A 23,780-nucleotide genomic window follows, 5' to 3' on the forward strand; every position below is an offset into this window, starting at 1 on the left:
TGAGTCCTGGATGCAGCTCCCACTCTGTCTATGGTGGGGGCAGCATCCCGAGCGCATGAATACAGCATTTATTCTGCTGAAACACTGCATCCATTACGCAGTGTTTCTGCAGCGATTTGAAGCGCACATGTGCTGTCAAATTGCTGCAGAAATTTCAGCAGGTACGTGCAAACATAGCCTAAGGCTATGTGCGCACGCTGCGAATTTACCGTGCATTTTACCGCGGCTTTACTGCGGATTTGCTGCAGAAAATGTTTCTAAAATTTCTGCAGTCATTCCCCATTAAAACCAATGGGTATAAAAAAAATGCTGTGCGCACACTGCGTTTTTTTATACCCGCAGATTTACCCGCGGAATTTCCGCTGCGGAATTAATGAGCATGTCACTCCTTTTTCGCAGGTACCTGCGGTTTTTGCCATAGATAATGGTAAAAATCTGCAGGGACCAACCTGCGGAAAATCCGCAGCAAAACCGCATGCGCATTTCGTTGTGGTTTTGGTGCGGTTTTTTACCACAGGTGCGGGATTCTTTCAGAGGGTCCAGATTTTCCCTAATAAAAATTCAATTTCTAGTGCGCACATGGCCTTATACTGAAAGCAATCAAAAAATGTTATGTACTCCTTCCTACATGTTACCAATAACATTTCTAACTTATCTCGCAAATAAAACAGCCCCCACTCAGAAACATAATCTGTCACTTGAAATATAGGGGGTTCCCATATTACCGGTAAATATGGATGAGCGAACCTAATCAGTAAAGTTCGGGGTTCGTACCGGACACGTGTCATCACATAGTGCTACCTGAGGAAGGGGGAAATTATTATTGTTTTATTGTATCCCTGAAACGCGTTGTAGCTCAAATAAATCTTCACTATTTATCTCCTATCTCCCTTGTGAGCAGCGCCCTTTATACCGTGGCTTTTTTTTTTCTTCATCTTTGAATACCTTATCTCTCCTTTGGGAGTCCACGGGGTGCCGCAGCTCCAGCCTTAAGGTCCAGTCACACAAAGCAACTTACCAGCGATCCCAACAACGATAGGGATCGCTAGTAAGTTGCTAGGAGGTTGCTGGTGAGATGTCACACCGCGACGCTCCAGCGATCCCACCAGCAACCTGACCTGGCAGGGATCGCTGGAGCGTCGCTACACGAGTTGCTGGTGAGCTCACCAGCAACCAGTGACCAGCCCCCAGCGCCGCGTGGAAGATGCTGCGCTTGGTAACTAAGGTAAATATCGGGTAACCAACCCGATATTTACCTTGGTTACCAGCGCACGGAGCTACACGTGCAGAGAGCAAGGAGCAGCGCACACGGAGCGCTGGCTCCCTGCTCTCCTAGTTACAGCACACATCGGGTTAATTACCCGATGTGCCTTCAGCTACATGTGCACAGAGCAGGCAGCAGCGCACAATGCTTAGCGCTGGCTCCCTGCTCTCCTAGCTACAGCACACATCGGGTTAATTAACCCGATGTGTCCTGCAGCTACATGTGCACAGAACAGGAGCCAGCACTGACCGTGAGAGCGGCGGAGGCTGGTAACAAAGGTAAATATCGGGTAACCAAGGACAGGGCTTCTTGGTTACCCGATGTTTACTGTGGTTACCAGAGTCCGCAGAAGCCGGCTCCTGCTGCCTGCACATTTAGTTGTTGCTGTCTCGCTGTCACACACAGCGATCTGTGCTTCACAGCAGGACAGCAACAACTAAAAAATGGCCCAGGACATTCAGCAACAACCAACGACCTCACAGCAGGGGCCAGGTTGTTGCTGGATGTCACACACAGCAACATCGCTAGCAACGTCACAAACGTTGTTCGTTAGCAGTGATGTTGCTAGCGATGTTGCTTAGTGTGACGGGGCCTTTAGGAGATCTAATTACATTGACTTAAACATCAGATTAGCCTGGCTCTGTGGGAACGGAATTCCTCTTATCTGATCCAGGAGTGAGATGCTGACCCTAACAGGAGGGTTGCAGAAGCTCTGAGCACCAGCAGCAGTGAAATCTAAGGCTGCTGTGTGATCATCCTCAGCAGGATCTGTGTCGGCCAGCCAAGGGGTAACCTGGATCTCTCTGTCAGTGCTAACAGACAGTGTTGTACCTGTAGTACAACACTCATAGGTGAGTGGAATTGTTTCATTATTCACCACATAAAGTTTACTCTTACACACAGGAGCGCCCTCTTCTCTTTTTTTCTTTCAAATTTATATAACAACATTTTAGAGTGAAAAAAAAAAAAATTGTTTTCACATCCACATTTTAAAGTTTTCTGAAGCACTTATGGGTCAAAATGTTCAACATACCTCTAGATGAATTCCGCTTGTGGGGGGTTCCACTGTTTAAGCACCTTAGGGGCTCGCTAATGAGACATTGTGCCCACAATCTATTCCAGACAAATTTGTGTTCCAAAATTCAGATGATGCTCCTTCCCTTATGAGCTCTGCTGTTTGTCCAAACAGAGGTTTTCTGATCACATGTGAGATATCAGAGTGCTCAGAAAAAACTGGGAAAAAATTGTGGGGGCCATTTTTTTTTTTTTTTGCTTTATACCTTGTAAAAGTGAAACAACTGGGGCAAAAGCAACATTTTAGAGGAGATTTTTTTTTCTCATTCCATTTTGCAATAATTCCTGTGTAGCACCTGGAAAAAAATCCTTATCGCAGTTTTGAAATATGTAAGGGGTATGGTTTTTAAAATTGTATCACTTTTGGGGAGTTTCCAAAATATAGGCCTTTCAAAGCCTATTTAAATTTGAATTTGTCCTTAAAGGGAATTTGTCAGCAGGTTTTTGCTTCCTCATCTGAGAGAAGCATAATGTAGGCAAAGAGACTCAGATTCCAATGATGTCTCACTTACATTACTGGCTGCAGTCGTTCTGACACAATCAGAATTTTTAGATTTAGTCATGTAGCAGAGCTGAGAGAACTCTTTTGCCCACACCAGGCTCTCTATATAGATTGTACATTGACACTGAGGTGTCAGAGGAAGCCGCGGGCTGGACTGCCGTGCATGTGACACTGTACTCTGAGCAATGAGAAGTCCTGCTGCTTATACAAACATAGCAAATAAACAACAGATGGGACTGGGACAAGATAGGCATCCCTAGATTATATGTTGTAACCCTTGCAGCATGCTGCCTTTATCTTACATAGCAAAACCCAGCTGACAGATTCCCTTTAAAGAAACAGATTTAGTAAATTTCTTGAAAAAAAAATGACAAATTGCTTGTAAACCTTTACCCCTTCTAACATCCTGACAAAACAAAATCACGTTTCAAAAATAATTCAGATGTAAAGTAGACATATGGGAAATGTTATTTGTTAATTATTAAGTACAGCCTGGCTAACTGGTTTAAGAAAATAAAAAGTGAAAGTATGAAAATTGTGAAGTTTTCCAAATTTTAACTAAAATTCCAATATTTTCAGAAATAAAACACAAAAAAATGTATTGGCCTAAATTCACTACTAACAAAGTACAATGTATCATGAAAAAAATCTCAGAATTACTGGGATTCATTGAAGGGTTCCAGAGTTATTACCACATAAAGTGACACTGGTCAGATTTAAAGGGAACCTGTCAGCAGAATTTTCGCAATTAAACTAAAAGAATCCCCTTCTGCAGCTCCTGGGCTACATTCTAGAAAGGTTCCTCGTGCTACTGGCCCCCTTTGAGACCTAAATAAACACTTTATAAATTCTTACCTTTTTGTATGCTAATGTGGTTTTATGGTCACGGGGGCGGGCTGTATTTCGTCCGTTATTCGCCCTCCTGCCGCTGTTCACCGTCCCCCATTGCTCATTTACATACATGAGGACGCCGCCCTCATGGAGTTTGTGCTCCCGAGGTCTCGCACATGGTCAGTGGCACTATCGCGGGACTGAGCACTGTGCAAAGCGTGAACGTTGGTGAGGTGACTGTGCAGGCGCGAGATTATGGGCGGCGCTGTGATTGTCATCGGCAGCATCATCCAAGTACCCGCCCATAATCTCGTGCCCGCGCTTTTCCCTCTGCCTCCACAGTTATGCGCAAGCGCTGGCTATATCATGCACGTTACCTATTACCCATCTTTCCCTGGAGTAGGAAATAGATGGGAGGAGCAGCACACCACCGATCATAACCGCATAACGGTTAATTGCGAAAATTCTGCTGACAGATTCCCTTTAAAAAAAATGTGGCCTGGTAATTAAGGTTAAAATGGCTCGGTCACAAAGGGGTTAAGACCATAACTCATTTTGTTGGCCAGAAACTCAAGACCCAAGAAGGCGACTGAGATGGCTGATGGACAAATGATCAACTGAAGTATTGTTCGGCTGATGGCCACCCATTGTGTACAGCCAGCGAAAGAATCCGGCATCAAGTAAATGTGTCTCTCAAAGACAAACAAGATATCGTAAAACTCATCATATCAGCTACAGATATAAGTCACAAATACACCCAAAGCAATAAATCAAAGCACTGACGGTGGGTGGTGAAATCGTGAACATAACCTGTTTTGGCAGATTAGCATTACTTTATGTTGAAGACAATAATTCATATCCATAAATCCTGCATGGTTTCAATGACACAACCCTGAAAACCAAAAACCAGTAGGGCCTATCGCCAAAAACCTGTAATTCCATTGAACTACTTCTCTTGGACTCACTTTCTTGTTTAAATAAAAAGGGTCTAAGTCTTCGATTGGCACAGCAATAAGTTTCCCAGGAACATCGCCATAGATAAACGGCACCCCTTTGCCTGCTTCCAGGTCAGTGTTTGGTGTTGGTTTATTGTCTTCATCATCATCTCTGTGGCTACTGTCCGGCTTTGGTGGCTTTTTCTTCTTCTCTTCGGCTATGCGTTTTTCAATGGTAGCCAAAGATTCACGGGTAAAGAGTTTGAAGCTATCGGGGCCGGGTGGTGCATTAAGCGGAGCTGCCATCTTTTCATCCTGCAGCAACTTCTTTATTTATACAGCACCCAAGACCGTTAAAATCTGCAAAGAGAATGAAAAAAACATAAAGTGTAAATAAAAACACTACATTCAGTAAGAAAAAATAGATATACATACGTTAACAATAAAACCACGTATCAATTAATCACACCAGCAAAAGAATAGATTGCACTAATCCATCAAATGTACAACATATAAAAAAATGAGCAATATATGACATAAATATGCTATTTGTTCTACGTAATTAAGCAATATAGAAATAATGAAGTATGCCTTAAAAAAAACAACAACGATTAATTGAAGATCACTGGCTAGTTAACTTATTGCACCATCGTAACAGTGAGTGGTGCGCACACTGTCAGGATTCCCTGGTATTACCGATGAGAGCCGGCCTTGGGTACTTCCGTTTTGCGTCATCCAAGCGTATTTGGCTTCTGGCAATGCACTTTTACTGAGAGAGGCAGATACGACTAGTCTAGCTTTATGGAATATTTTCTAATTACATTCAATATGGCCCTGTGCTTTCCTTTTAAAAGAAAATCATGTTAATCTTCTTAGAAAACGTAAGGCTAAACTGTAAATCCTTTATATTACATGTGCTGTTTTAAACAATCAGGAAATAATGAGAAATTAGATATTTACACTCAATTATTCAAATCTAGGAGTTCCTATGTCAATCTACATCAAAAGTTAGCTGCAGTAATAAACTGCTAAATTAACTAAAAGGAGTGCACCACTTAATGAATGTGGTGCATCTTGTATATGTATCCGTGCACCAGAATTAGAAATCTACCCCAGCCATGAGGTGTAACAGATTTTTGCTATACCTCTCCTGCTAAACCTACACCACGCCCCACTTGCTAAGATTACCACAACACCTCTAGTGCCAAACCTATCATCACGCCCCTCCTGCCAAACCTACCACGCCCCTCCTGCCAAACCAACCACCACGCCCCTCCTGATAAACCTACCACCACGCCCCTCCTGATAAACCTACCACCACGCCCCTCCTGATAAACCTACCACCACGCCCCTCCTGATAAACCTACCCCCACCCCACTCCTGCTAACCCTACGGACCACCCCAGTCCTGCAAAACCTACAGTCTAACCCCTCCTGCTAAATCCACCACCACACCCCTCCCGCTAAACCTACTAGAACGCCTCTCCTAGTAATTCTAGCACCATGCCGCTCCTGCAAAAAATACCGCCACAACCCTTCGCTAAACTTACTACGTCGCTCCTGCTAAACCCTCAAGCAAGCATTTCCTGCTAAACCTAACACTATTTCCCTCTTGCTAAGCCTACCACCACACCTCTCCGGCTAAAGCTACCACCACGACTCTCCGGCTAAAGCTACCACGACGCCTCTCCGGCTAAAGCTACCACCACGCCTCTCCGGCTAAAGCTACCACCACGCCTCTCCGGCTAAAGCTACCATCACGCCTCTCCGGCTAAAGCTACCATCACGCCTCTCCGGCTAAAGCTACCACCACGCCTCTCCGGCTAAAGCTACCATCATGCTTGTCTTGTTAAACCTACCAACACACCTCCGCTACTAAACCTATGACAACACCCCTCCTGCAAAGCTTTCCATAATGCCCCTCCTTTTAAATCTACCACAATGTTTCTCCTGTGAAACCTACCACCACAGCCCTCCTGCAAAATTAACCAACACACCAATGCTATACTTACTACAATGCCCCTTTTGCTAAGCTCAGTACAATGCTTCTCCTGCTAAGCCTACCACCACATAAGCCCATTATATTCCTTCTGCTAAGCCTACCAGAATTCCCCATCTGCTAAGCCTACCACCATGTCCCTTCCATTAAGCCTACAGTGAACGCTACCACAACACTCCTACAAAACTTATCACAATGCCCCTACTGCTAAACCTACAACCAAGCCATGATGCCAGTCCTACCGCCATGCCCATTGTAATCCTGCCCCAACATTTCTTCTACTAATCTTTTGACGCCACCCCTTCGGCTAAGCCTACCACCACATCCCTTGTGCTAAGAAAACCACCACTCCCATCCTGCTGTAAGGGGTGGACGGACCCCTGGTGGTGAAGAAAATGTTTCCCCCCCCCTGAAGACGCCCCACGGTGTGGTAGCCAATGGTACTGATAGAATGCTATTTGTTGTTTTAGTAATAACCGGTTCCCCCACTAGGTGTCAGAGTGGAGTAGTGGTCCCCCTGGGAACAGTGACAGGAGAAGGAGGGGCATGGCAGCCTAGGTGGGGAAGGGAGGGCTCTGAAGCAGAGTGAGAGTAGTAGTCTGAGGTGACAAAGAAAGAAGTCCGAGGCAACGGGGCAGAGTGTGGGAGTGAAACATGGCAGATAGCCAGAGAGAGTGCCTAGACAAAGGAGCAGAAGTACACGGGTAATGCCCGTAGCAGCCAGAGCGCGTGTATAGACCAAGAAGTGAAAGTACACGGGTAATGCCTATAACAGCCAGAGTGAGTGTTTGGACCAAGAAGTGAAAGTACACGGGTAAGGCCCGTAGCAGCCAGAGTGCGAGTATAGACCAAGAAGTGGAAGTACACGGGTAACGCCCGCAGAAAGGAAAAGAAGTAGTCCCCCAGCAAGAAGTGTAATCTGTAACTGAAGTGTCTGTCTGCTGGAAAGTGTAAAGAAGAATAGAAGCTACGTTCAATAAAGTGTCTCTTAGTTTACCAGCTGCCTGTCTGTGGCTCTTTACTGGGAGTGGCGAAGCGCCCTGCGAACAGAAAGAAAAAGGTGGCACCGAGAGCCAAGGTACCGACATGCATGTGCCCCTGCCATCCACACTCTGCCCCACAAACAACACCCCTGTTTTAATAGTGACGGCCGGGCCGGGGGTCAGCCTGTCGCACGAAGGGGCCACGATTACACCCCCCGAGGCGCCCCCTGCCCCCGTTACACTGCTAAGCCTACTACATTTTGGGAATGGCTCAGGGCCAACATATAAACTGCAAAAGTTACAAAAGGGAGAGAAGTGTTGGACAATAATGCAACTATCTGATCCTTTTGGCCCATAGGTCATCATTATAAGGCACTGCAGCACCGTTTCTGAAAGCATTGGAAGATGTAGGTGGGGCTTCAGATCTGCACTATACTCTATTGTGTAGTAATGTGTAAGAACATACTCTATGCCCAGATTCATTAGCAGGGAGTGATGAATCTGCAGCACGCTGCACAGGGGAATCTTCCTGCCCCTACAATGCACCAGCATTTAAACTTAGTGGCTTGAGAAAGGGAAGTGAAATAGTTGTGGTTACAAATATGAAGTCTGTGCTGAGAAAAGTGAGGACAGGAAGGAAATTATACCGACTTATCCAAACCACCACAGTAGGCTCCAATATCAGGGACGGCTGCAGTTATTGGGTTAGGAAGACAATTAAAATGTGATGCAATCCTTTTAGTTGTTCCTTTGCAGCACACACTTACAGTAATCACACACAGAGGCAAATGCATCTCAGGAGCTGCCATTTATCATCATTTAGCGCTGGAATGCTTTATGTAGTGATACTCAGACACAAAGAGGAGGAAATGCAGGGCATCGATTCACAGATCCAATAAAATATACGGTAATATAATACCATCTTTCTATGTAAAAGTAACATCTCCCAATACCTGAAATGAGCATCCAGAAAAGGCTTAAAAGGGGATGTTCCCTTTGAATTACGTTTCTACCCCAGTTGGAGTTTGTTAGAAGTGCTCACGTTCCCCGGGTCCACCGGTGAGGCTCTGCCATTGGCTGAAGATGTGAAAAATGCTCTGATGGGTCAAATCCACGTGGAAAAAAAAGCAGCGTGTGCATGAGATTTCAGAAAACTCAGTCACTTTAACGGTAGTGTAAAATGCTGCGTGTAAACATACCCTAAGACTGTGTGCCCACGGAACAACGTACCTGCGGATTTTGCCGCGGGAAGCCCGTGGATATATCTGGATTTTCCAGATAAATCCGCAGGTTTACGCAAGTACAGGCACTCCCCAAGTTATCCTATGGGATTTGGGGAGTGCTGTATCAATGGTGCGGTATGTGTGGCTGCAGAATATGCTGCGGATGTCCCGCAGCCGCACGTAACTGCATGAAATATATGCGGATGTCCCACCTTTCCACTATAGAGATAGAGGCCGGGACTTCTGCAGGTATTTCTGCACTTGTCCCGCAGGTTTACCACAACAAAAATGCTGGAATCCCACAGCAATGGATAGCTGCAGAGTCTGGGGACTACTACTACTAACTAGCTGTACTACCCGGCTTCACCCAGGTTAATAACTGTTGTTAACAAAATTTATTCTGCACACAAAAACCACAAAACAAATAGAAATGTAATTATTAAAAGGTCTGTCTCTTTCCAGGTCTGTCTCTTTCCCCATCTGTCTGTCTGTCTCTTTTTTTGTCTCTCTAGCTCTCTGTTTCTTTCCCCATCTGTCTTTTTCTAGGTCTGTTTCTTTCCCAGTCTGTCTGTCTGTCTCTTTTTTTGTCTGTCTCTATCTCTCTGTTTCTTTCCTTCCCCATCTGTCTCTTTCTAGGTCTGTCTCTTTCCCAGGTCTGTCTCTTTCCCAGTCTGTCTCCCAGTCTCGTTGTCTGTGTATTTTCCTCTCTGTCTCTTTCCCTGTGTGCCTGTCTCTTTCCTTGTCTGTCTCTATTTCTGTCTCTTTCCCCGTCTGTCTCTATAAAGGTCTGTGTCTTTCCCCATCTATCTTTGCCTGTCTCTCTGGTTGTCTCCTCCTTCCCTGTCTGCCTGTCTCTGTCCCTGTCTGCATGTCTGTGTCTCTTTCCCCATCTGTCTCTTTCCAGGTCTGTCTTTTCCAGGTCTGTCTCTGTCTGTCTCTTTCCCCGTTTGTCTGTCTGTCTCTTTCACAGTTTGTCTCTGTCTGTCTCTAGCTTTCTGTCTCTTTCCCTGTCTGTCTCTCTCTATCCGTCTCCCCACCAACATCTTATTACCTCACATATAAGCTTCTTATACTATGAATGTCTTTTGTTCCTATAGCAACCACTCACAGCTCCTACTAATAACCTGTAGTTCCAGGCTCCATTTACTTTAATGACGGCATGTTTTTTGGAGAGTAACTGTAAAGCGCGGGGTTAAATATTCCTGTCAAAACATAGTCTACGACATTCCCTGGGTCACATGAGGCGTCTCTGCAAAATTTTGTGATTGTAAATGCGACGGTGCGGATACACTTTTCGTTTCACATTTTCCCCATTATGTAGATAGGGGCAAAATTGATTGGTAAATTGGAACGCGCGGGGTTAAAATTTCACCTCACAACATGGCCTATAACGCTCTCGGGGTCCAGACGTGTGAGTGTGCAAAATTTTGTGGCTGTAGCTGCGACGGTGCAGATGCCAATCCCGGACACACACACACACACACACACACACACACACACACACACCTTTATATATTAGATGTCACCATTTAATCGCTGTTTCATCTCAACAATCTCTCTAATTTTCACAATCCCTTTTATTTTTGTTAAAAACCTTAATAAATGTATAAATGTAGCTTCTAGTAAAGGGATTGTATATTTTAACAAATCCCGGAAACACGATTTTATGGCAATTACTCAAATATACTTGCAGACTGGATTGTCCTGTAGTGATTCTGCATGAAGCCTGAGACAGGTACAGTAGTATGTTAAGACCCCTGCAATTCTAATGGAGAAACAATGTGTGTCATATTTTTCTATCAGATATATCAGATGAAAAAAAACCTCTGTATGCCGACATGTAAGACTGGAAACATACAAGGTACGATGCTCCCATGTGTCACTCACTATGGCCTTGTGCAAAACAGGGTAGAACTATGCTTGTGTGCACAAATTCTAAGTATGTGCGCACGTTGAGTATTTGGTGCAGAAATTTTCTACATCAAATCTGCACCTTCTGGCAGAAAAACGCACCAAAAAAGTGCTGCTGGTGCTTTTTTGTACCATTTGTTTTTCTTAATGAAGTCAATAGGTGGAAGGGTTAAAAAAATGCATCAGGAAATGGCATGCTGCAGATCTGCACCAAATCTGCTAGGAAAAAATAAGCAACATGTGTGCACAGCACTTCAGAATTTTCACTGATGCGGATTTGCACTTAATCTGCATGAAAAAAAACGCATGTTGTTGCCAATCAGGAATAATATTTCACAGGATGGTCACCAAGTACTTCATATAATCCATCCAGAGGGTTAAAAGATACCACCGCTTTCTATTGATTGATTCCCGATTTCAGCAAAGCTCTACCGGCAGGGATAAGTGAATCCCGAGTGTAAATCCAATCTTAACGCTGGGAGCCAAACTGTGGTTGTCCTCATCCCAGTCGTCATCCTAGACCAAAGGATGGTCCTCAAATATGAAGTATTTGAGGACCATCCTTTGAAATATTATTCCTGATTGACAACACTAGCTCATATGTGTCGTATGGAGGATTTATTCTAACTGATCCCTTGATGATCCCCCTTTTATTGCGTTAGGAGGGGAGAAACGCGTCGGGAGAGTTGAGGGTATCTGTAAGATAAGTAGACCTCTCGACTCCAACCTAACAACCAATTTATTCTGTTCCTCAATTAGAGAAACTTATACGAGTTGGGAACAATATTACATATTTAAACGCAAAAATTGTTGATTTGTATGTTTGTGGTTCTGTCTGTATCACAGTCTGTACACCTGGCTTTGGTGGTGGTTGCCCCTCCTAGAGAGAAATAGGGACAGAGGGTGAGTCATCTGGAGCGGGGGGGTGTCTAAAATATTAAGGCACCCTCCGCTGTTAGAAAGGGGAATCTAGGATTCATGTAAATAGGTCCCACCCTATATATATATTGAAAAACCATTTATTCATCTCTGAACTCCTTCTCTTCCGTGTTGCCATCTGGTACGGGTACAGCACTTACTGACACCTGCACTATATGTGTCTTTCTTGATGTATCTATGTTTTATGTTGAACGAGAGGATATTATAAGTGTCTTTTTTAATATGTACTAGCTGTACTACCCGGCTTCGCCCGGGTTAATAACTGTTAACAAAATAGAATGTATTAACATTCCCGGGATAGAATGTGTAAATAGAATGTATTAACGCCCGGGATAGTAACTGTCTCTCTGTTTCTCTCCCATTCTCTGTCTGTCTCATCCTCTGTATATATCTCTCTGTCTCTCTCTCTCTCTCTCTTTGTCTGTCTGTCTCTTTCCCTATCTGTCTCTGACTGTCTGTCTCTTTCTCCGTCTGTCTCAATCTCTTTCCCTGTCTGTCTCTTTCCCTGTCTGTCTCTTTCCCTGTCTGTCTCTTTCCCTGTCTGTCTCTTTCCCTGTCTGTCTCTTTCCCTGTCTGTCTCTTTCCCTGTCTGTCTCTTTCCCTGTCTGTCTCTTTCCCTGTCTGTCTCTTTCCCTTTCCCTGTGTCTATCTATCCCTTTCCCTGTGTCTATCTATCCCTTTCCCTGTGTCTATCTATCCCTTTCCCTGTCTGTCTATGTCTGTCTCTTTCCCTGTGTCTGTCTCTTTCCCTGTGTCTGTCTCTTTCCCTGTGTCTGTCTCTTTGTCTGTCTCTTTACCTGTCTTTGTCTGTCTCTTACCCTGTCTGTCTCTTTCCCTTTCTTTCCCTGTCTGTCTGTTTCCCTGTGTCTGTCTCTTTCCCTGTCAGTTTGTCTCTTTGTCTGTCTGTCTCTTTGTGTCTGTCTCTTACCCTGTCTATGTCTGTTTCTTACCCTGTCTATGTCTGTTTCTTACCCTGTCTGTGTCTGCCTCTTTCCCTGTCTGTGTCTGTCTCTTTCCCTGGCTGCATTGTGACATGCCAACATTCCATATAAGGGCGTGGCTGCGCATTCTCCTGAAGTTCTGGCTGCACTGTGGCTCCCAGCTCCATTCGCTTTAATGGAGGCAGGTTTTTTGGCGAATAACTAAAGCGTGGGGTTAAAATTTCCCCTCAAAACATAGCCTATGACGCTCTCGGGGTCCAGATGTGTGAGTGTGCAAAATTTTGTGGCTGTAGCTGCGACAGTGCAGATGCCAATCCCGGACATACACACACATACACACACACACACACACACACACACATATTCAGCTTTATATATTAGATTAATAAAATATTGTTTTAGAAGTAGCTTTGTTGGTGACATCTGAGTCTCTCCCTGGGAATGCCAAACAGCAACTGCCAATTTTTGGGCAGGCCCCTTTTCTGACTAGACATGCAGGAACGGTTTCTGAAAATTTGGGGCAATTTCAATGAATTAAGGATTGTTGTCAACTAAGCATCCAATACAATGTGTGCCTATTTGGTTAACATAATGCTATAATCTATCTTATTGTACTAATAACAGAAGATGATACAATGTCATCATTTACTGTTAATGTATTATGGCATTGTCCATAGCAGAGCGTCTGCAGACGCATAATGCATATTAATATATGGCAACTTTAGGGATGATAATCCACAAAGCCCTCTATAAGCAGCACTTTTATTTTACTTTTGAACATAAGGCCGCTACATATCAATTTTTTAATGAGATTTTACAAGATTTGTTAGCGAATGGTCATTGGTTTGCTGTACAATATATAATGACTGTGTCCTGCTCTGCAGTGCTAAATTTATAGGGAAGCAATCACCAATTGTTTAAGTCAGCTTTTTGTGTTACGTTTGTTTATTATACCGTATGTTGCCACTGGATATTTTTCATATTCCAATCTTTATTCAAAAAAATTCTTGCAAAATTGTAAGTGCAGACGACTTACGGTCATGGGCAGTGAGCATCTTTGAAGCCAGGTACGCATATACCCAGTGTCCAATGCTCACAGGTACAAAGCTGCACCCATGCGCGGAATTGCATTGTGCTGCCATGACGCTGAGCATTGTAAAGTACGGTAGGTTATCACACCCACAGGGGCATGCTTACATGGTAAGTGGGCAGACTAGCCAGGGAAGAATTGCCCTTGCGACTAGTCCCTGTGCTCATTAGCATTTCATATAGGATCTTTAGAAATACTTTTTCTAAAGATCTCTTTATCTATGCTACTACATACAGGGACAGTTAGGCAGGGATTATTAATATGCACCCAGAACTGCTTGTGGTTTTGGGTGCATATTGCACCTGACAGGTTCCCTTTAAAGCTCACCAATCACCAGGATTTTCCTATAAAAACTAAAGCCAGTGCTATACTGGCACTATCATGCTGATTCTCTACATACCTTTAGTTGTCGGATAGGACATATAGGTTTTGAAACACAAGCAAGTAAAGTTTGTAAAATGAAGTTTTTTTCAATGACAGCAGCTGCAATCAGCTGATAACTGGGGTGGGTTTGGATAGTGATTCCCGCCCCCCTGCCTGTCTGTTCCCACCTATTTATTATTTATGCTAATTATATTCTAGAATTGTTTTATTAAGAGGCTAGAAGGACCTGTGTTGATGTCATACCCATGTGACCATAAGGAGTGGGGCCTCAGCCTACATAGCCGATATCAGGAAGCAACATTATTTTTCTGTTGGCTGAGGCCCCACCCCTTCTGATCAGGTGGGTATGACATCAGTAAGGTCCTTCCAGCCAGTTAGTAAAACGATTCTATTAGGGATGATCGAATACCTCAATTATTTGGCTTCGCGAATATTCAACGAATAAGTCGTCGCTATGCGAATATTCGATGCGCAATGTAAGTCTATGGGAAGCCCAAATAGTTCGGAATAGTTGTTATTTGGGTTTCACATAGACTTGGATTGCGCATCGAATATTCGCAAATAGTCGAATAGCGACGACCTATTTGCGAAACCGAATAATTGAGGTATTTGATCATCCCTAGATTCTATACTAGAATAAGCATAAATAATAGATAGGGGAGGACGCACAGGCAGGGGGGCGGGAATCATTATCAAAACCCACCCCAGCTATCAGCTGATCAGCAGCTCCCATTCAAAAAGCTGCTCATTTTACAAACTTTACTTGCTTGTGTTTTAAAACCTATACATCCTATATGACAACTAAAGGGATGTATAGAATCAGCTTGATAGTGCCAGTATAGCCCTGGCTTTAGGTTAGGCTGGTTTCACATCAGCGGTATTCTGCCGCAATGCCGGATCCGTCAGTAATGTGGTACAGTTCAATACAGTTAAATGAAATCGCGGCAAGATAAGGTCACATGCGGTCACATGTGACCTTATCTTGCCGCGATTCCACTGTAATGAACTGTACCACATTACTGACGGATCCGAGATTGTGGCAGAATACCGCGCAGCCTTATATAGGAAACTCCTGGTGATTGCTGCACTTTAAAATCTAAAAGCAGCCCCAGTGGTATCAAAATTGCAAAATTTCTATATTTTATTTTTAGTAATAATTGTGATATGAAAATTAAAACCACTGCAAAAAAATGCATTTAACACAATAACCAGATTTAACAATAGGTCATTTTCTGGTAATAGCTTCTCTGCAAGAGGTTAATAAATTATTTATCCAGTTAAAACTTTACAGGAAACGGGCCTTCAATTATGAAACCATTTTATGAAGCTTTTTCGCTGGCTTTAATTGTGGCAATATTCCTGTGAGATCATCAAAGCTGAGCAAGTTTTCACCCAGCCATACGACACTTCAATAACCACAGAACAAACAGGTCATCCTTCTCGTATCCAGGAATGTACCAGCAGAATCACATACTCCAGTGACCAGGAAAGTACAATAAATACAATCCACAATCTTTTCTATTTATATACTGTATATATACTAATAAAAAAAAAACCTGTGTACATATATACACTACACTTCAAAGGTTTAGGGTCACTTAGAAATTTCCTTATTTTTGAAAGAAAAGCATATTTTTTTCAATGAAGCTAACATTAAATTAAACAGAAATACCCTGTATACATTGTTAATGTGGTAAATGACTATTCTAGCTACAAACGTCTGGTTTTGAATGCAATATCTACATATGTGTATAGAGGGCCATTTCCAACAACCACCACTGCAGTGTTCTAATGGTACATTGTGTTTGCTAACTGTGTTAGAAGGCTAATGGATGTTTAGAAATCCCTTGAAAACCCTTGAGCAAGTATATTAGCACAGCTGAAAACAGTTTTGCTGATTAGAGAAGCTATAAAACTGACCTTCCTTTGAGCTAGTTGAGAATCTGGAGCATTACATTTGTTGGTTCCATTAAACTCTCAAAATGGCCAGAAAAAGAGAACTTTCATGTGAAACTCGATAGTCTATTCTTGGTCTTAGAAATGTAGGATATGCCATGCGAGAAATTGCCGTGAAACTGAAGATTTCCTACAACGGTGGGTACTACTCCCTTCAGAGGAGAGTACAAACAGGCTCTAACCAGAGTAGAAAGAGAAGTGTGAGGCCTCGCTGCACAACTGAGCAACAAGACAAGTGAATTAGAGTCTCTAGTTGGAGAAATCAACGCCACACGGGTCCTCAACTGGCAGCTTCATTAAATAGTATCCGCAAAACGCCAGTGTCAAGGTCTACAGTGAAGAGGCGACTCCGGGATGCTGGCCTTCAGGGCAGAGTGGCAAAGAAAAATCCATATCTGAGACTGGCTAATAAAAGGAAAAGATTAATATGGTCAAAAGATCACAGACATTGGACAGAGGAAGATTGGAAAAAAGTGTTATGACAGACAAATCGATGTTTGAGGTGTTTCGATCACATAGAACAACATTTGGGAGACGCAGAACAACTGAAAAGATGCTGGAAGAGTCCCTGACGCCATCTGTCAAGCATGGTGGAGGTAATGTGATGGTCTGGGTTGCTTTGGTGCTGGTAAAGTGGGAGATTTGTACAAGGTAAAAGGGATTTTGAAAAAGGAAGGCTATCACCCCATTTTGCAACGCCATGCCATACCCTGTGGACAGCGCTTGATTGGGGCCAATTTCATCCTACAACAGGACAATGACTCAAAGCACACCTCCAAATTATGCATGAACTATTTAGGGAAGAAGCAGGCAGCTGGTATTCTCTCTGTAATGGAATGGCCAGCCCAGTCACCAGATCTCAACCCTATTAAGCTGTTGTGGGAGCAGCTTGACCGTATGGTATGCAAGAAGTGCCCATCAAGCCAATCCAACTTGTGGGAGGGGGGAAGCATGGGGGGAAATATCTCCAGATTACCTCAGCAAATTAACAGCTAGAATGCCAAAGGTCTGCAAAGCTGGAATTGCTGCACAGGAGCAATCTGTGACGAAAGCAAAGTGTGAAGGAGAAAATTATTATTTCAAGTAAAATAGGACATTTTTGTGTACTCACCGTAAAATGTCTTTCTTGGAGCCTTTCATTGGGGGACACAGACATTGGGTTATATGGTGTCTCCAGGGGAGGCGTGACACTAGGTTTGAAAAAAGGGTTAGCTCCTCCTCCCACAGCATATAATCCCAGCTAGGCGGGAACTAGCTCAGTTTGTTGTAAAAGCAGTAGGAGAAGGACAACCAAAACCACTGTCTGTGTCCCCAAATGAAAGGCTCCAAGGAAGACATTTTTCGGTGAGTACACAAAAATGTACTTTCCTTTCTCGCCTTTTCATTGGGGGACACAGACATTGGGACATTCCAAAGCAGTCCCTGGGTGGGAACTAAACTATTAACAGTATAGAACATCAGCCTAAGAGCTGACTAACAACTGCAACTGCAATGAACACATAACAAACACTGTCAAAAAAGCAGTGGCCACTTATAAATGGCCACTGCCGCCTGAAGGACTTGTCTTCCAAGAGCAGCATCCGCGGAGGCATGCGTATGCACTCTGTAGAATTTTGTAAATGTGTGCACACTGGACCAGGTAGCGGCCTTGCAAAGTTGGGCCGCCGAAGCCTGATGGCGGATAGCCCAGGAGGCACCCACTGCTTGTGTAGAGTGGGCCTGCACAGATTGAGGGGGAACAACACCTCGTGCTTTGTAAGTTTCACACATGGCAGTCCTGATCTATGAGAAATCGTGGATTTGGAAGCCCGGTCGCCCTTTTTGTGTCCTTCTGAGAGAGGACGAAAAGAGCATCGGACTTGCGCAATGGCGCTGTTCTGGAGATGTAGATCCGCCGAGCCCTGCCAAGATCGAGAGTGTGAAGGGGCTTTCTCAAAAGGAGTTGACCGGGGCCGGGCAGAATGACAGCAACACAATGTCCTCGTTCAGGTGGAAAGAGGATACGACCTTCGGAAGGAAGGCGGGGGAAGGTCGAAGGACCACCTTATCATGATGGAATATCAGGTAAGGTGAGCGACAGGACAGAGCTGCCAGTTCGGACACTCGCCTGATAGAGGTAATAGCGACTAAAAAGGCAACTTTCCAAGACAGCCGTTGAAGAGAGAGTTCTCTCAAGGGTTCGAAAGGAGGAAGCTGAAGTGCTCCGAGAACCAAATTCAGATCCCAGGGATCTAAGGGGTGACGATAAGGGGGGACCAAATGCGCCACCCCTTGAAGAAAGGTACGGACCTGAGGGCGAGAAGCCAGCTGCTTCTGGAAAAAAAATTGACAAGGCAGAAACTTGTCCTTTAAGGGTATTGAGAGCAAGACCCGAGTCCATACCGTCTTGCAAAAAGGCAAGAACATTAGGGATTGAAAAGGTAAGGGGCGACCGATTATGACGGTCACACCAGGACAGATAGGTCTTCCAGGTCCTGTGATAAATGCTGGCGGAGGAAGGCATGCGAGCATTAAGCATGGTATGAACTACCCTGGAAGAAAGACGCGACTTGGCTAGAATCAAGGATTCATGCGCCACGCAGTCAAATGCAGCTGTGCTGTATTCTGGTGGAATATTGGACCTTGTGACAGAAGATCCGGGCGGTCGGGAAGACGCCAGGGAGTGCCGCCGAGAAGGTGGAGGAGCTCTGGAAACCAGGCTCTTCTGGGCCAGTCTGGGGCCACGAGGATCACCGGGATTCCATCCGCTTTGATTTTCTTGATTACTCTCGGAATGAGAGGGAACGGAAGGAAAACGTATGGCAGGCGAAACTGCGACCACAGGAGGACTAGAGCGTCGGAGCCGAGCGCTAGCGGGTCTCTCGACCGGGATACGAAGGGATGTACGTTGGCGTTTAGCCGAGATGCCATGAGGTCCACATCTGGGAGCCCCAACGAAGAGTAATCTGATGGAACACCTCGTCGTGGAGGGACCATTCCCCCTGCCGCTAGACCTTGCCTGCTGAGAAAATCTGCGGCCCAGTTGTCTATCCCCGGTATATGGACAGCTGAAATAATGGGAATGTGCATCTCTGCCCAAAGAAGAAACCTGGAGACTTCTTTCATCGCTGCCCTGCTGCGAGTTCCTCCCTGACGGTTGACGTAAGCCACAGCCGTGGCATTGTCTGACTGGATCCGAACAGGAAGGCCCAGAAGCAAGGGTTGAAAGGTCTGAAGGGCCAGAAATATGGCCCTGATCTCCAGAATGTTGATATGAAGGGATCGCTCGGGGTGAGACCAGCGTCCGTGAGTAGTGTGGTGAAGAAACACCGCCCCCCAGCCTACCAGGCTGGCATCTGTCATGACTACGTGTCAGTGGACAGGGCGGAAGGACTTCCCCTGAGATAGGGATGAGACCTGAGTCCACCAGACGAGGGAGCTGAGGGCAGTCCGAAATAAGCGGACTGACCGGTCTAGAGAGGTTGGATTCTTGTCCCAAGAGGACAGAAGATCCAATTGCAGAGGGCGCAAATGGAATTGGGCAAACGACACAGCTTCCATGACTGCTACCATCTTGCCTAACACTCTCATCCCACTCCGGAGGGATGTGTAACAGCGGGAGCGGAAGGATTGGGCTGCCCGGATCAGGGAAGACCTCTTGTCTTCTGGAAGAAAGACCCTGGGCCTGAACCGTGTCTATCAGCATACCTAAATAGGTGATGCGCTGATGAGGAATGAGGGATGACTTGTTGAAGTTGAGAAGCCACCCTAGCCTTGAGAGCGTGTCTGGGCAAATTTGCACGCTTTCTGAGCAAACTTGAGGAGGGCTCCCCTTGACAAGTAGGTCGTCCAAATAGGGAACGACCAGAACGCCTCTGGGGTGCAAAATGAACATGACGGCCACCATGACCTGTGTGAAGACCCGATGCGCAGTAGCCAGTCCAAAGGGAAGGGCCCTGAATTGGAAATGACGGTGTCCTACGGCAAAACGAAGGAACCGTTGATGCGATACACATATGGGAATGTGTAAATAAGCATCTTGAATGTCTATGGAAGCTAGGAATTCTCCCGGTTCCATAGCAGCTAGTACGGCTCGCAATGGTTCCATTCGGAAGGTCCGAATCCGTATGGACCTGTTTAGCCTTTTGAGCTCCAGGATAGGACGGACAGAGCCATCTTTTTTGGGGACGACAAAGAGGTTTGAATAGAAACCTTTGCCGCGCTGTTCCAGGGGCACTGGAATGATAATGTTTGCTTTTTGCACAGAGGCTATGGCCTGAAATAAGGCCTGGCTTTGGATTGTGGACTTTGGAAGCCGAGAACGCAGAAACCTGTTGGCCGGTAGGGAATGTAAATCGATCTTGTAACCTGAGGTGATGATTTCTCGAACCCAAGCATCGTGAGTATGGTCTAGCCAGATATTCCGAAAAAGCAGAAGCCGCCCTTCAACAGGAGTCGGCTCTGAGGGGTACCCGGCGTCATGCTGAAGGGGCCTTCGCGGGGCGAGGTCCCTTGGGTTTAGATTGCCTGGAGTGGGAATGCCAGGAAGAGTCCCTTGAGAGACCGGATCCCCGATCTGAGCGTTGCGACGACCCCTGTGATGGTTTTTGGGGGGCGGGCCGAAAGGACTGCCTGCGCCAAGAAGACTTTTTAAAATTTTTGGATACAGGCCGCTTTTTGGTTGAATGGTACTTTTACCACCCGTCGTCTCAGATATAAGCTTGTCCAGGGATTCTCCAAACAGACAAAGACCCTGGAAGGGGAGTGTGGACAGGGACTTCTTGGAGGCACTGTCCGCGTTCCATATCTTTAGCCACAGGACTCTGCGGGCAAAAACAGCGTTGGCTGCCGTTAGGGCTGACAAACTAGCTGCATCTAAGGAGCCGTGAAGCAAGTAATTAGAGGCTAGAGAGAACAAATCAAGGATCTCAAGAGCCTCTGAAGGAATATTGCAAGAGTGAAGCAACTTGCACAAGTTCCTACTCCACACACTCATAGCTCTCGCCACCCATGTCAAGGCAAACAGGGGGCAAAGAGAGGAGCCTGAAGCCTGGAAAATAGATTTGACCACAGCATCGATTGCGCAGTCGGACGAGTCCTTGAGAGACGCGGTGTCTGAGACAGACATAACCGTGTGTTTAGCCAGCCTGGATACTGGCGGATCCACAACAGGGGGTACTGACCAGAGCTTAACCAGTTCCGATGGAAAGGGATAAGCGAATGAAGAGGATTTTTTATTAAACCTCCTATCAGGGTGATCCCACCGTTTAGATAGGATTTGATGAAAAATCGGATCCTGGGCAAAGGACTTAGCAGGCTTCTTGGCCCGCTTGATTGCCGACTGAGAAGTTGGGTCCGAAGGCTGATCAGAAATCGACAGAGAGTGATTGACAGCCAAAATTAATGTGTCTTCCATATGTCTAGACTCAGAAGGGACATCTGAACCAGAGTCAGAGTCTTGAGAATCGTGACTACTAAAGGTCACGGAGCCTGAGTCAGACTGATCATCGTCCGAGTCGGACGAGACGTAACGGTCGCAATGGCGCCTTTTGGAGACAGCCTTTTTACGTACTGGGAACGAGACACCAGACAAAGGCGGGCTCCCCTGGGGAAGCTGAGCCGGGGGGAGGCTGTGAGAGCCTGTGGAAGGCTGGGATATCTGAGCGGCCAGGTCATCTAACCTCTTAGACATTAGAAGAGCCCAGGCAGGAATAACGTAATAAGACTGGGGTACTGCCTGGATAGTGGCCGCAGCCAAATCCACAGACTGCACGACCTCCTGGTCTGGCAGCGGAGGCTGTTGTGACACGGTAGTAGGGGCATCGCAGCCCCGGCATAGTGGATAGCTTCGGCCATTACAAAAAACGAGCGTCCACAGGTGGTACAAGCATAGTACAGGTCCGTAGAGGACGCCTGGGAAGCTTTATCACCCTGCGGTTACGCATGTCAGCAACAGTTCCACAATAAGTACAGTGAGCCTCTAGCAGTATTATAAAGGGACTGCTGTGGGTGAGGAGCTGCTAGCAGTATTATAAATGACTGCTATGCAGAGCCGGTATATACAGAGTAAAGTAGCACACCCTGTCAAACAGTCGGTATATACCTACAGGCACAGTTAATATATACTGCTAAAAGCTGATATACACCGCCAGCCAGCAGACACACACCGCTAGAAAGACAGCGATATACCATTGAGCAGAGTGGTATATAGTGCTGCAGAATCGCAGAGCCAAGGAGGCGATCTCACCCGTGTTTGCTCCCCACATGTAATGGCGTCCAGTGTTCTCTGGCAGCATGGAGGGGAAAGATGGCCCACTTGAGGGAGTGGCTTCTAGAGCAGTGGAGGGGGCGTTGCTAGAATGCAGGCCGACGCCGGGAGCTAAATTAATGATGCTTCAGGATCACGGCCTGCATCGCCCCACCGGCGCCTTTCCAGGCGGCGGTTTGGATGCAGGGGACTGACTCGTCGTCTCCCTACCTGCTCCTGGCTCCGTCTGAAGACGCGTCGGTCCTGGGATGCGGGGATCTCGGGGACGCATCTTCGGCTCAAGGCTGAAGCAGGTCCTCGGCTCTGCTAGCCCTCTGGAGCTACCTTGGTGTGAGGTGCTTCCAGGGAGCCTGGAGGGGTACGCAGACCCGACCACTTGGGCGCGAGGGAAGACTGACGGCTTGTGCACGCCAGGTTTCCTCTGCCCGTACACGGGGGGAACGGGGGTGGCAGGGCACCCTGGTATTGCCCCTATAAAAAAATAGAATGAATAAGAAAAGAAAAACAAAATAAAAAGTAAAAATAAGCTGGCCTGAGGCACCTCTGGTGGAGCTCAGTCCAGACATGTCAGCCTCCCTGCTGACACTAGGAAAAAACAGAGCTAGTTCCCGCCTAGCTGGGGTTATATGCTGTGGGAGGAGGAGCTAACAGTTATTTCAAACCTAGTGTCACGCCTCCCCTGGAGACACCATATAACCCAATGTCTGTGTCCCCCAATGAAAAGGCGAGAAAGGAATCACTATGTCTAACCTCGGCAATGTCTGGACTATATTTTCTATTCATTATGCAACTCATTTGAAAACGTATTCATGCTCTGTGACCTTTTTCACATTTGTCTTTAGTTGCACCCACAAACTTAAATGTATTTTATTGGGATTTTATGTTGTATACCAACACTAAGTAGGGAGTATTTCTGACGTTTAAAGAAATTATACCTGGTTTTCTAAATATTTAAAAAATATAGTACTGAAAATTGTGATGTGCATTTGTAGTCAGCCCGCTGTAGTCTGATATCCCTAAATAAAATCCTCAGTAACCAATTGTCTTCATTAGTCACTTAATTAGTAAACTGAGTCCACCTGTGTGTAATATATTCTCAGTATAACTACAGCTGTTCTGTGAAGGTCTCAGATTTGTTTGAAAACATTAGGGATCAAACAATATCATGAAAGCCAAGGAACACAGATAGGTTAGGGATAAAGTTGTGGAGAAGAGTAAAGCAGGGTTAGGTTAGATTAAAAAAAAAAAATGTGACTTCCGGATCCTGTCCTGGCTGAGGTGGAAGCTTAGAGGAGAAGCTCCTGCCACCCCTCACAGAGACCGACTAAAAAAAAGACCCCCCCGGACGAGCCACCAAACAGAGAGCAGCACAGGAGGTTACCTAAAGCAGCCAGCTATGGAACGGTACCTCCTGAGAAGTGCTGGGAGCGGTGAGGGAGCCTGGAGAAGCTTTGACATGGACAGAGGAGAAGATAAGATAATGGTGCCGATGAGCCTGATGG

The 23,780-nt window shown here is 45.6% G+C and overlaps 1 protein-coding gene across 4 annotated transcripts in view; it reads right to left on the bottom strand.

The window, feature by feature from the left end:
• SCN8A (sodium voltage-gated channel alpha subunit 8) overlaps positions 1-23,780 on the bottom strand; it is a 335,228-nt gene that overhangs the window by 237,078 nt on the left and 74,370 nt on the right. For all 4 annotated transcript variants that reach the window (XM_075337138.1, XM_075337136.1, XM_075337139.1 and 1 more), the window contains exon 2: positions 4,637-4,966. In XM_075337138.1, coding sequence (XP_075193253.1) covers positions 4,637-4,912 — 276 coding nt within the window. In that variant the 5' untranslated portion in view covers positions 4,913-4,966. The remainder of the gene's footprint in view (positions 1-4,636; positions 4,967-23,780) is intronic.

The sequence above is a fragment of the Anomaloglossus baeobatrachus genome, chromosome 2 (assembly GCF_048569485.1).
Source record: "Anomaloglossus baeobatrachus isolate aAnoBae1 chromosome 2, aAnoBae1.hap1, whole genome shotgun sequence".
Lineage (NCBI taxonomy): Eukaryota > Metazoa > Chordata > Amphibia > Anura > Aromobatidae > Anomaloglossus > Anomaloglossus baeobatrachus.